Source organism: Buteo buteo, chromosome 1 (genome assembly GCF_964188355.1).
Source record: "Buteo buteo chromosome 1, bButBut1.hap1.1, whole genome shotgun sequence".
NCBI lineage: Eukaryota > Metazoa > Chordata > Aves > Accipitriformes > Accipitridae > Buteo > Buteo buteo.
Genome location: NC_134171.1, coordinates 59,511,617 through 59,526,067, shown reverse-complemented (window position 1 = coordinate 59,526,067; position 14,451 = coordinate 59,511,617). Strand labels below are relative to the sequence as shown.

General features: G+C 39.3%; 1 protein-coding gene across 1 annotated transcript; it reads right to left on the bottom strand.

Moving 5' to 3' along the window:
- Nucleotides 1–539: 539 nt before the first annotated feature.
- On the bottom strand, nt 540–13,247 carry LRIT3 (leucine rich repeat, Ig-like and transmembrane domains 3). The gene is made up of 4 exons (XM_075018984.1): nt 13,117–13,247; nt 11,408–11,886; nt 3,121–3,426; nt 540–2,080 (listed from the first exon to the last, which is right to left on the bottom strand). Exons 1-4 carry the CDS (start codon nt 13,230–13,232, stop codon nt 1,017–1,019), a joined length of 1,965 nt encoding a protein of 654 aa, XP_074875085.1. The 5' UTR covers nt 13,233–13,247; the 3' UTR covers nt 540–1,016.
- Between the last annotated feature and the right edge of the window lie 1,204 nt (nt 13,248–14,451).

The window sequence follows — 14,451 nt, the reverse complement described above, 5'->3', positions numbered from 1 at the left end:
TTAAACATTGGGAAGCATGTTCACAATTAACTTTCGCTGTGCTCATTGAACTTCATTACACATACAACATGACCCGAGGACAAGACCTCCTCTTACTGTATCTCAAAATGTATTATATTACTACAGTATAGTACATAATATTGTGCAATATCTAGTAATATATAGGTATATAAGAGTGTGTTTTCTCTTACACAGTACCACAAAATTTTCTGTACAGAGATTTCTGAAATTGAGGTATATAGACATATGCATCCAAGTAAATTCTAAGGCTGAGATTTTGTAATAAGATCATTTGATGTAAATTAACATTATTAATATCTAGTATCTCTCACAGAGTTACTCATAATGATATCTTACCTGAGCTTCAGAATACTAAAGAAGCTCCTTTGCCATAGCATCTGCAAAACAACAATATGATGCGTATTGTACCTCTCAAGAATCCATAAGCTGTGGTTACCTAGCTTCAATCTTGATTGCCCCAAGATCACTTCCAGTCCAAGATACTGTACAAATGGAGCTGTATGACATCTCAAAGCACAAGCTGAAGTCAGAAGAAAGCTTGTACTTTCAAATGAAGTTTTGACCTCAATAGAAGTAGTTTAAACTGTTTTCCTATTAATTTTAAGTACACCGTTTTTATAAAGGTTGTGATTAATGTTTGATACATGCAACTAGCACATCGTACAGTAAAATGAGAAAAGAGAAAACAGAATGATGTTTTAATGAGAACAAAAAATAGAAGATCTTTAATCAGGCAACCATTTCATGCTGTATTTATCCTTTGAAGAATGTCATTCCTTTTTATCCGAAGTCACAAACATAAAAAAAAAAAAAACAGGCAACATTTTTCTTCTATTCTCCTTCTTACCCACCACCCTACCCATTCAGTAGACTGCATTACATCAGATGATATATTCTGACCACCACCTAGCACCAACCTGCTTCCAGATGCAGTATCATCATTTTGGATTAATTTTACCTATCTTACATTCTATCTCCTCCACCCTCACCTATGTTCAACACAGATATTCAGACCTAGAGCCCTCACTTTTGAAGGTCATTTGAGAATCCATGCTTGACCTAGAACAGAGGAGAAGTCTTTCTGACTCATCTGTGTACCTTCGTGCCCAGAGCTGGTCTCCTGCACTCACTGTTCGAGGCTTCAGAGATAGTGTTTCAAATTTCACATAGGTCTCTTTTGCAAGGTCAGCTTCCTTTGCAGTTTTCGGTTTCACATGAAGTTTTAAAACTTTGTAGAGTAAGAAAAATATCAAAGGTAGAACAACCACACATGCTGCACTGCTGGCCAGTATCAGAATAGAAAACTGAGAGCTGTTTTCATCATTTAACCTATCAGTGGAGAAAATAACGCACTGCTCTTTTGTAGGTGGCACTCCTTTGGGTGAGACACATGCCATATATTGAGTACTAGGTTGCAAACCATCAATTGTGACTTTGTTTTTGCTAGAATCGGTGCTCAGAGGCAACATATCTTTCTCACCATACTTTGAGTATAACACAGTCACTGCAGAGTTGCTTGTGGCATTGACAGTTTTCCAAGTTAAGGTCACTCTTTCATCAGTTTCACTGATCACTCTTAGGTTCTTTACAGTAACATTTTGCTCAGCCATACCTGCTGTACTCAATAATGTCTCCTCACCTTTCTTGCTTATCTCCCCAGTCTGCTTTTTGTTTCCATTTGTCACTGCCTTTGGATTTTTCTTTCCATCGAACAGGGGCCTGGATTGCTTCTTTTCAGTAAACTTGACGCTCGTTGATCTTTCAGTGCTAACCAGTGCTGTGGTGGTTGGTGTGGTGGGAAGAGGTGTGGTTGTCCTCTCAGGTTCCGGCTTGGATTCCTCCTGAGTGGTATTCTGTCTCTCTGCCTCTTGCTTCCTTCCATACTTCTGTGGTGACACAGTTGTAGTAACTACACCAACCACTGTGACAGTAACAGAAGCTTCTGACATTCCTGCTAAGTTCTTGGCTTTACATCTGTATTCTCCTGCATCCTTGTATGAAATCCCTGTCAAGCTTATTATGGACCATCTGACACCCTCTCCAGGTGTTTCTTGAATTACTACAGGAAAAAGCAAAGAGTAAAACATTATAAAAGCGGGCAAGAGAAAATATTAGACTACTTATTCCGTTATTTCTGCCAGAAGGAATCACACGTATTAAACTTTAAGAAACAAACAAACAAACCCCAAAACACCAAAACCAAACTAAACCCCACACACAAAGTATGGAACTCCCTGTCATATTATATTACTGCAGAAAAGTGCTCAGCTTGGGTCAAAATGGAATTGAATGTCTGGAGGAATTACAATATAATTGGCAGTTTCACTAAGTAAAACAAAACCGCATAACGAGAAATCAAATGTCTTAAAGCTGCTAAGTGACTAGGAAATACAAGTCTCACTGACTTCGAGTGACACTGAACACACTAGCCATTTAAAACAGTTTTGGAAATTACCTTTGTCTTAAAATATTTCAGTGCTTTGGACTATTACCTTCTTCGGATCTACGATTTAAGATAACTGCTAACTACTTGGCATTAGCAAGAAACATTTTTTATATTTAAGTTACTGCATAAATATCTATCATAGCAGCTAGAACAATATCAGACAATCACAGCCTCTTCAGCATTCGAGTAAACAATAAACATTTGCAAATAACATAGAAAACATGATTTTGGATAATCCTATGTTTACAAAGCTGAGTTTTAAGTGGCTCAGTTATGGCCTCACTAGCTTTTTTAACATTAACATTTTGAACCCAAATGGAGATTCCAGCAACGAATTCTCCTTTCTGCTTTTCAGCTTCTGAGTTAGGGACCAACTATCCCAACGCCCACTCTCCTCAATCCTTCCCCCGCTTCATCCATTCCCCCCCCTCCATGCATATTGTTCTTATTACAGACCACATCCATAATCAGAACGGTCTGTTGAACCTGTTCAGACCGAGACCTAGACAAAGAATTTCATAACAGCTGTTGCATGGATACAATTGCCAGCTTGGTGCAATACCTGGTCCATTGTTACTCATTATAATGATCTCAAAGCACAAGCAACCCAACAAATTCAGGCTCCCCCATTTCCTATAAAAGAGCAATTATACCTGTATAGTTCACTGGTATATTGTCTGACCTAGTCCAAGTAAGCTGTGGTGTTGGGTACCCAGTCGCATCACAGCGTAGCAGAACGTTGCTTCCCAGCGGGGAAGTGATTTTTGTCGCCGATGTCATCACAGATGGTTTAAGACACTGCTCTAACTCAGCTCTCTGGAACAAGATTCCTGCCAGGCTCTCAGGTCCACTACATGAAATCAATGGATCAAGAAGTACAACGGAGTTGTCCACAATTTTGGAAAATTCAATTAGCTTTGAAATGCGACAGTCACAAAACCATGGGTTATCCTGCAAACCTGAAGCAGGGAGGGAAGAGAGGAAAGAAAAAAAAAAAAATTTTGTCAGGCAATATATGGATATTGTGATTACAGTATGACACAGGACTTCCACCAAGTACAATCAAGAACCATGGACCTATTCTGAGTTAATCCTTTCTCTTTCAATTTGCCCTTTTCCTTCGGCTGATTGGTGGGGGAGTTTTTGAAGAGGTGTGGAAGAACAGTACAATTAAGTACTCATTAAGCTAAACATTTTCTTCACAGTTTACAGGAGCATATTAACATCCTGGCACTACCTTTGCTTAATTTTGCTATTTTTCTAGGAAAAAACACTTTGAAAAGGTGTCTAAGGCTGATGAAACATTTTCACCTGCCTGTGCCTTCTGGAAAGATACCTTCTCAGGGCTATTGTATCCTATCACTCTCCTCTGCTCTTAGTCCTTCTTTGGGCTCTTACAGTTTGATTTTCTCAGACCCTTTTTTCAACGCTTGCAGAGAACATGATGATTTAAGGGTTTAGAGCTTATATCAACATCACTGCCCCTTCAAAAAAGGATAAAGGCTAAGGAGAAAATGCTTTAGGCCAATAAAATTCTTATCTGGCTCTGAACTATACCAATATTCTTAGAAATCTGGCTTCAATTTGGGACAACCTCTGAAATACTTTCAAAAAGAATACCAGAAGAGTATAAAATGGGAAGGGCCCTGAAAAAAGCTGATGACTACAATATTTTTATGATGGCACACAAGAACACTATGTCTCCTCCTCTGTTAGAGGCTATAACATTTGCTTCTTGATTCCAAAGCCTTTGAATGAGAGGCCTCTCCCTCTTGGTGACCTTATTATAGTGAAAGAGAGTGGCCATTTCTGAGAAATAGAAGTCTAAATCCTCAGCTGGTATTGATTACTTCACTATGTTGACCTTCATAGAGCAACAGCGGCTTCACCAGGTAAAACACCACACAGCACATCACTCGTGAGTTCAAATATTTTCTTATTTGACTTTTGGGTATACCTTTTTCATTTTTTTGAGTATTAACAATAAACAGAACTTACAGTCTGAAACGAGGGATGGTATGCAAGAACCCGTTGCTGTTGAATTCACTGATTAGTGCAACAGACAAGTCATATCAATTAAACAAAAATTAAAAGAAAAAAAACTTGAAACACTTGCTAATATTGTTCACTGTGTATTTTTAGGAATTATCAAAGCAGCTAATGGAAAAATTCTGCTTTTTATTCTGGAAGAAACCTGTAGATGAAAGAATACATGAATAATTATCTACTGCTTCCTTTTATCGCCTGACCAAGATTAGGTTATTTTAAGCACAATGGCAGTGATTGGTTAAAACTGTGGCAAAGCCCAATTAATCCCCACTCTTTAAAATGTGTTGACCTGAAGAGATTCCATGACTTTGACATCACAATCCAATTTCACCCCTTCCAGACATAAGAGATTTTACATCTATTCACTACTTATTGCCCACTGGAATGGAGAAGGAAAAATCAAGAAAACTGTATCAGCAACTGCTTTTCTTTAAAAAAAAGAAAAAAACCTCCAAAATAGAAAAAATTTTCCTGTGAACTTCACACATATTCACAAGCAAAAGAGATACCATCTGAATGTTTTCCATATGTCTACACACATGAACCATTTGTGCTCATAAAAATTCTGCCCAATTGAGCACACATATGTAACTATTTGTGCTCATCTTTTAAATTAGGCAAGCTTTAGTTTGTAGTTAGACACAATATTCCTGTAATTTTTTTTTTCATTCTCACTTGCTTATAAGAGGTCAATTTTCCTCACTATGCTAAGAAAGAGACTATATGAGCATTTGAAAATTAAATTCCCCTAAAGTGTAAGAGCGAAGACAGGATCCCCTTGAACCAAGCCCTCAACTGCCAGAGTTCCTCCATGACAAATGCTGCTAAAACGCACGTGAACTCCCAACACGGCCTCTGTGCTATCTAGAGGACAGAAGCATGGGGCAGCTGTGCTGCAAGCAGGCGGCAGGGCAGAAGCTCTGGGTCCACAGCGATAATCAGGACAGATTTGCAGCATCAGTAGGGCTCCCCGCCCACATACCAGGCAGCAGATTCTCCCTTATGTTGAATGCTACTGAAAGCATTTCTTCTGCAACCTTTCTGCATCCTACAAGCTTTACTGCAGAAAAGGATGGGGTTTATTGTTTCTAATACTACATAATCATAAACCTGACACTGCCAAGTCCACTACTAAACCATGTCCCTAAGCGCCACATCTACCCATCTTTTAAATACCTCCAGGGGTGGCGACTCAAACATTTCCTTGTTCCAACGCCTGACAAACCTTTCAGTGAAGAAATTTTTTCCTAATATATATAAATACATAGCTTTCATATTCTCCTGATGTCCCAAATAAGACCTGAAGTTGTTACAGTAAGTACCAGAAATTGACAAAATAGATTGGATGGTTGTTTAGTCCAGTGTGGGACAGAGGTTTGACCACCTCAGATCATTCTGAAGGCTTGGTTTCACCTTTAGAAGAAAGCTGTAGTCCCAGAAGACTCTCTACTTCCGTGCTTTAGTGCAAAGAAAGAGTTATTTCAGTTAGTCACCTCATCTCCCCCATCCATCACACTTTCCAGTGGAACTGGCTAAAGAAGCAGAACTTATATAAATACATATAATATATATAGCTACAGGAGTTCCCTCCTTGCCTCCACAGCTCATCCCTTCTATTTATCTGTGTCTTGCCAATATCTGACAGAATTCACATTATTTTTAGTAAACTTGCACAGCCATTGTAAGTCATCAAGTCATGTGAATTCCCAAAATGAAAAGATGAAAGCACTATAGAGTTGGAAGCAAGGATTAAACACTGAATTTGATTATCCTTCAGTTAGCTATTGGAGAGAACAGAAATGGGAATGTAAACCTAGTTTCCAAACTACAAAGGCCATTCTGAAATTTAACAGCTTGTGTTTACAAGATGGTAAAAGTGAGAACAAACACATGAAAGAATAAAGAAAAGGTTAAAAAAAAAGGAAAAAAAAAAAAAAAAGAAACCAGAAAAAATGGGGAGCTTTAATAAAGGAATGAGATGGAATCCCTTGGGAAAATAATTTCCTAAGAAGAGAAAATAAAAACAATGATAAGTCTCCAATGGCATGTGTATCTGATGGAACACCAAGTCTTTATAAACCCTGGATTCTTTTGTAGAAATACTAAGGCAGTTTGTTGACCTGAGAAAGAAATACTAACAAAGGCAAAACAAACATTGATAAATATTTATGCATTGCAATATACCAATGCAGTGTATTTTAACATTAAATATAGATTATAAATTGCCCTAAAAACCATTCTTTATTCTAGATTTAGCATATTTTAAATCTACTTCTCACATATTTATATGTATGCTTGTGTGTACAATGGCAAATATATGTATATGTGTGCCTGTGCATGCACCTTTTTGCAGTCTTCTCAGTAAGCAGGGTTTCCCCATGCTGTGTCAATACGGACTTTAGCATTCAAAATAGCTACGAGTGAAATTTCCTTTGTAAATCAGTAACCAGTCTCAGACCATAACTTGTATAATATACTGCTTTTCAGTTCCTATAAAATGGCAGTATGTGAAATATTCAAGTTTTGGGCTGATGGAAATACTCACCACAGCTTGGGCCAGCCTACCCAAGGTTCTCTTCCAACTCAAGCTACAAATTTTTTGATCCATGGTTCTAAACAGTAAAGCCCACTTCCTGCACTGTGTCCCAACGTTTCCTACACACAGTAATTGCTAGGGAGTAGCTTCAGGAAAAGCAGCATCTACCCAATGGCCCAGCATAACAGCTGGCAGCCTGATGGACCTGCAGCACTTCAAATTTTTGGCACCTCTACGTGCAACAGAGGCAAGATCTCATCTAACTGCCACTTGATCAAATCCTGGATTCTTCCGTTCCTCTCGGTGACTCGCTAGATGTAATCTTCCATATGGCAAATGCTACTGCCATCACTCATGCCAGAAATTTCAATCTCTACAGCAGCCAGTGCTGAAACTTAGCTGTGATTTGGACTGAAGTATTAGGCTATAGCTCCAGAGACAACCGAGAGGGGGCTAGATGAATTCACACACTGGCCCCTTGATCACTTCCACTGCTTAATTGTCACCTCACTCCACAGCTTTGTTTTGAACTGTTCCAAAGGGTGCTCTCCAAGACAAAGCCAGACGGGGCTCCAGGGACAGTTCACAATCCAGGCATTGCTTCCTGAAAGGCTTATGGATAAGACCATACCAAGGACAGCTCGTTCTATCCTGTTCTTGCCCCCAGTATAAATGCAGCAGGCTTTGCACCTCCAAACTACCCTACATGCCTACCAGCCTACCAGGCATACAACATAGCTTGCTATTTTATACTACAAAAGCACAACTCCATGGGTTGCAATGCAATTCTGGCATTACTTCAGGCCGTTTGAACTGGAGGAAAAACACCCCCACCCACACAGTCACATTTTAGAGTCACTGCAGCATGCCCCTGAGCCCAGAGAAAACCAAGGGCTAAATCGTACAAAGTGTGGAACAGCCAATCAGCTTTAAAGACAGTTGGCCCTAACGTGGATGAGAGCCAGAGCGAGCCACTTGGCTACAGGGCCAGGCAGCATTCCCTGACCCTCCTTCATTTAGCATAGTGTCCACACAGAGGAACATCACTCAGTGGGAGGTAATAAAAAAACCCAACCCCCTAAGTAGAGAGATTATGAATTGGAAAGGAGATGCTAACCTGCCAGTCCCCTGGCAAAAGTAGTCCGTGGGTCCTCCAAGAGTCCTTGAAGTAAACAAGGGGAACCTGAACTTTCTCTTACATGCAATCTCCTTAATGCTCAGTCAAGACACTGAAGATAAAATTGCCTCCTGGTGTTAAAAAAATACATATGCACAAACATTTGAGTTGGGGGCTTTGCTGTTATTGAACTTGTTAATTAAATACAAGTGACAATCTTGTTCTGCCAGAAGTAGGAGAGAAGCCAGCTCAAGCTGTAATTGCTTCCACTAAGTAGAATCTGACTGCTGTTTTCCTGACTAGACAAAACCAGCGTTTATTTGCTCTGGGTTCCAGCATCTAGAGAGCTCTGGCTGCAGTCACCATTCCATGTGGGCACATAGGTCAGGCTGAATGCTCCCACAGAGGACAGATGGAGCACATATGACACTCTTGAGCATCAAAGCAATTGTGGGCATCACATTTTAAGGGAAACCTCTTTTTTTAAAGCCCAAAGGAGTCCAAAGGGAACCAGTAACTATGGTAGAAAATGAAAAAAAAAGAATCCCTCATAGTCTATAAGAAACTTGTGAAAGAATAGTGCAATTAGTTAAGGTGGCAAACAGGGAAGGAAAATGTATAAAAGGTTACTATAAGAGAGGGTAATTAGGTTTTCTGTATGTCCACCTCATGTAGGACAAGAGGTAATCAGCTTAGTTTGCAGTAAGGGAGATTGAGGTTAGATATTAAGAGAAACTTTCTCACTATCCTGATAGATAAGCACTGGAAGAGGTTACCAGAGAAGGCTCTGGAATGGTCTGGCTTTAAGAACAGCACTGACTTAACCAGAACGGTTCAGTTCATCTGGATCTGCATCCCAGCAGGCTAGGGACCTTATTGAAATTATTCCTGATCACACACCTCTGTGATCCTCATCTCTACCTCAGAGAAGGAAGAGAGTATCTACTGGATGTGTTTCTCCTCCCTCAGGTTCCAGCAATCCTGGTAGAGACAGGAGGGGGTCAGGGTGTCAGAGGGGAAGCAATGCCACAGAGCACATCTTGCTCCTGTTGTTCTAAGCCGGTATCTCCTATGGCTGGAGCATTATAGAGACATCTCAACTCCTAGGTCATCTTTCTAGCCTAATAGTTTCTATCAACCATCCATTCCTGAAAAACACTGGCTTTCTAACAATCCAGCAACCTAAGGATGAGCCTCTGGCAGCGAGTGTGAGTGGCATAACTACACTTTGCAAGCTCCAGTAATATAGGTAATAAACTGAAACTTAGTGAAGACTGAGTAAGCTTGTCAAAATAACGCATGACATAAAGAGCACTGCACTTTCTAATCTCCAGAGGAAGGGGATGTTTTCTTATTCACTATAGAGTTTCTTATATAGGAAGCACTGTCTGTCTGCATTGGGATATATTAACCAGAAGCCGATGATGTCAATGAAAGCAAATTCAGCTAATAATTCACAGTTTACCTAAGGTAGATTTACTCAACACAACACCATGAAAGTACTACCTCGCATTTTGCATCCTCAGATCCAAATCTGTAATGACTGCGCAGAGCCTCCCTCAGCATGGTAAGTTAAAAAAAAGAGAAGCAAGGCCCTGTTTGAACCCAGTGTGTGTTCCCCTCTGGAGATCTGTGTTCAAGCCCAGCTGTAGTTCATAAATGAAAATGATCCAAAGGTCACATCCTGAGTCTCTAGAGAACTCAGTGCTGGCACCAGAGGGTTTGCCAGGACTAGAGGAGGCTGGCAAAGTGCCCGCACCAACAAAGACCGCAGATGGTTGCCAGGGGGAAGGAGAGGAGAGAAGAGTGTGTGTGGTTTTGGGGTGTTTGCTTTTTGGGTTGTTTCTTTTGGTTTGTTTTTTTAAGCGGTGAGGGCTGTGTAAGACAAGGAAACCAAATAACCTCTGGGACTCCCACATGAGATCATCAGGAGGATTAGATCCAGCAGGGTCACCTCCTACTTTACTGCCTCCTGTAGCCTTCAGTGCAGGGACAGGGAAAAGGGTACTGAGCTAGACTTACTTTTACAGCTTTTTCTTTTTTTTTTTAATCCTGAATAAATGAAGATCCTATTAATGCTGCAACCTACAGTTATCATGCATGTGAGGAACTCGTTCAGCCTACTTGCATCTATTAAGTTACTTACATACAATCTCATCTGAATGAGAGTTTCAAATTGCAGCTTCTGCTGTGAAACAAAGCAGCTGAACAAATGAACACTGAATAGTGGGGGTTTAGATCAAGAAATTGGAAATACTGGGCAGTACAATGGCAGATCTTTACCAGTGGGTATAGAACTACTGCAGTAGAGAGCACCAGCTGGTTTTCCTCTCTTCCACCTGCTACACTACAGTACAAAATTGTCAAAAAGTGCACTTATACATAAACAGTGACCGAAGAGAACACTATTGATAGAGCTGTTCCAGCCATGTTCTGAGACTGAGGAAGAAAAAGGAGTTACCTGCAGGACTAGGAAGTGGAGAGGAAGTGTAAGATAAAGCAAAAAGTCACAAGCAGAACTGATGCGATGGTATACTAGAGAGATAGAACAAAAATATGAAAAGAATCAGTCTGGCCAAACTATTCTTAAATACTTACCTTAAATACTATAAAAAGTACTGTGAAGTTGTAGGGATCAGATTCCTATTCTCTCTCTCATATTCAACATGTAAATTGAGAAAAACTTCAGGATAATCAGTCAGCTTTAGAGCAACACAAGGTCAGCAGGAGTGATGGGGAGAGCAGAGTTGCCCTCTTTTCAGCCACCAACACTATCTGCAGTGCTGTGTCTCAGGACAGGCTTCATACGAGCATCAACTCTACCTCTCTGTTCAGCTTGTGAGCCACTGGAAAAAACAGTTGCAAATGGACATGCTTGCAGTTGCAACCACATACAGTGATGAGGGAAATGTCATCAGAAACAGAGGTTTTGGAAGTATTGCATTTATATAGATACTGAATACTCTATATGGCCTGTATTTCTGTAGACCGGAATCTCGTAGATTTTACTCCAGTTTTATAACCTTGAGATAACAACATACATGGAGGTCACTATCTTCATTTTATAGTTTTCTGTCACCAATAGAAAATAAATAAATAAACATTCACAGAGCAAACCAGAAGACTGACTGGGATGAAACCCACTCTCCTGAATCCCAGGCTGGTCCCCCACCTGCTCTCACGTGCAACTTAACATTTAGGTATTTTAATAAGGAATGAGACAGGCTGTTTAACTTACCCAAAATGACTCTCTGGGTCGCCAGAATGTCTGTGTTCTTGGACAGGACAGCTTCTGAGAAGGGGGGCCAAATGTCCATCAAGTCTGATGGCAAGGTGGTTAGCTTGTTGCTGGATATGTCCAGGTAGGTGAGGTTTCTCAGGTACCGGCCAGCATCAGCAGGAATGCTGGTCACTTTATTGTTGTGTAAATCAAGAGTCCGTAGGTTGGGCATCTCTGCCAGCGATTCCCAAGGGAAAGTCGAGAGCAGATTACCATCCAGCCGTAGCTCATGCAGTTGTTTCAAGTTATAGAAACTGCTGATATCAATGTTGGCTACACAGTTGTAAGTTACCCACAGGTATTTGAGATCTACTAGGTAGTAAAAGGCTTCAGTTGGAATCCTTCGTATGACAGTTTTCTCTATACGAAGTTTTACAGTATCCACAGGAACATTCACAGGGATCTCATACATGTCAGGATCATTACAGAGCACAGACCTAGCATTAAAAAAAAAAGAGAGAGAGAGAGAGAGGTATTGGCATTTCTTTATCAGAAATTTGTATTTCAGATTTAAATGCAAATGCTATTACTTTCTGCAACACTACTAGCAGAATAAAGAATGTCAAATCAAGAACAGCCCTCTGCATTTAAAAACTGAGAAGACAAACATGGAGTTTCTAAAGAGAAAAAGAATACAAAATGGCAATGATACTTTCACATGAAATCTACATTTGCTTTTTTCTAAAGCATGTAAGCACAATCTTCTGTCCATCATTCTACTGACAACTGAAAAACAAAAGCCATTGTATAAGGAATAATACATGCATGTATCTCAAGTGGGAACTGCACACCATCTGTTTTACTAAAATTCAGAATATTGGATTACTAATTCCTAATTCTTCTGCATGATGAAGATTCAAAGTATTTGTCTGTATTTACCTTTCAGAATAGACTGAAAATTGAAAGTGTTAGTATATTTCTCTAAAGGAGACCTTTCTTAGCCCTCTTTCTGGTGTCTACATAGAAATGACCTGCTTTTTAGAGGTGCTAAGAACTTTCTGCTCCCATTGATTTCAGTGAAATGGGATTCCTCAGCAGTTTCAAGAATAAGTATGTTTCAATTTCTTTGCGGTACACTGTTTGCACATATTAGCTTGAAGAGTCCCCTCCCCTCAATAAGCCCATCTTTAATTTTCTCCCTCTTTTCTCTATATTATTCCTTTATTTTACTTTCTCCTCATGCAGCTTTATACTGGATATGTCGTGACAATAAGTAGCAATGACAAACAGTATCTCCCAAAATTGACAAAACAATACCCAGATCATCAAATTTCAAACTAACCTCTTTATTACCAAAACCTATATGATTTTCCTGCAGATTAAAAAAGAACAAACTACTGTGTTTATTTAAACCAGAATAACCTTACAGTAGACAACTAATTTGTAGAAATAGAAAGGACATTACAATAGCAGGAAAATCGCGGAGCAGAAAGAAATTGCCTTCTGCAAAAACTGAAGATTTAGAGAAGCTATCTGCTAAGTACAAAGCCATAATCACCATCTGCTCCTATTCAGGAATGCTGCTAGCCATATAAAACCAGTATAAAATATGCCTTTATTTCAACTATGCTAGAACTAATTTGCAATGTATAAGAATGTTATTTTCAATTTCTTCAATCCTCTTCCTTATAAATTGCCTTGTATAACAAATAATAAAATATATATACCTTGTTCCAGTGCCATCACTTCTGCCATGGTAAATGCAAGTGCATTGTGAAGGACAAAAACCATGCACTTCTTCAAAAAAGCTCATTAGGAGGTAGAAGTAAATAAACAGATACATGGCTTCCTCCCAGCAGAACTGATATGAAAAAATTTGAAAACTTTATTCCTAGGCACTCATGTGCAGTGTGCTACGAATGTGAATGTAGACATCCATTTAGTAACAGCAGATTACATCAGATTAGCTGAGATCTGTAGTTGCTTAACCTTCAAATGTATCCTGAAAGGGATCAGTTAAACCAGCTCATTCTTTGTTCTGTCAGAACATACTCTGTTTCAAATCATATCCAGCATGTTTCAAGGCTATTTTAATATGTAGCTTGTAGGGTCAGCATGTAATAAAATATCTCTTTGCTCCTTCTAAGAGGCAATGCATTAGCTACTGTCCATAAAGAATTCCAAGGTTCCTGAAGGAAATCTAGTACAGCATGAGGATATTGCATGGCATTTTCTTTAATACTAAGAATTACAAATTAATAGGAAGCCTAGATTCCAGAGCTTTTAAAAAATCCCATAAAAACAGGTTTTTATCCCCCAAAATATTTAAAATAAGTTACACACTGCAAAGCCAAACTTCAGATGCATACATACATAAGAGTAGAAGGTATTTATTCTCAAAATCTGAGAATCATCAAAAGTGCATATACTACCATTTATAGATAAATCTATACACAGTCATCTTTTCCATCCTGAATAAATCCATTGCTTACATCGCCAAAGGTATTTTTTGAATATTACACAACAGACCTATATAACCGTGAGATTGACTTAGAAATGATGAGAAATTACCATAAATATTTACTCAGTTTTATGGCCTCCCAAGTGTCAAGCTTTAGGGTGCATTTTGTCTCATTTTCAGGATTTGCTGTGCAGTCACAAGCACTAGAAACATACTACTACTAAAACAAAAGCTGTCTTTCCTACAAATTCATTCGGTTGCATGAGCCAAAACTTTAAAAATACATTAAATACCCTTAAACTCCTTCAAAATCCTAAAAGCTGATAACAGGTTCTATAGGGTTTGGCTAGGTATTTTGGTAACTTAACATATTCACAGAAACAGAACTTTGCAAAGCATATCAACATGGACACTTGGTATAGAAATATATTCACACAGGGAGAATCCAGAATATTTCAAGTCTGGAAAACTTTCAAGGGAATTTGAGGGAAAATAAGGAATTACAGGTGCAAAATCGAACCTAAGCGCTTCCTGCTCCAGTCTCTCCCTGCCCCCATGTCACCTTGTCCAACCCTGTAAGAGTCACAGTGACCACTTCACT

What these genes read in the sequence shown, in the direction of transcription:
- LRIT3 (XM_075018984.1), bottom strand. Translation starts at nt 13,232, where the DNA reads ATGTATCTGTTTATTTACTTCTACCTCCTAATGAGCTTTTTTGAAGAA. An exon ending in GACCCAGAGAGTCATTTTGG is followed by an intron (nt 3,427 to 11,407) that starts GTAAGTTAAACA and finishes TCCCTGCTTCAG; the next exon opens with GTTTGCAGGATAACCCATGG. An exon ending in TATACCAGTGAACTATACAG is followed by an intron (nt 2,081 to 3,120) that starts GTATAATTGCTC and finishes TTTTTCCTGTAG; the next exon opens with TAATTCAAGAAACACCTGGA.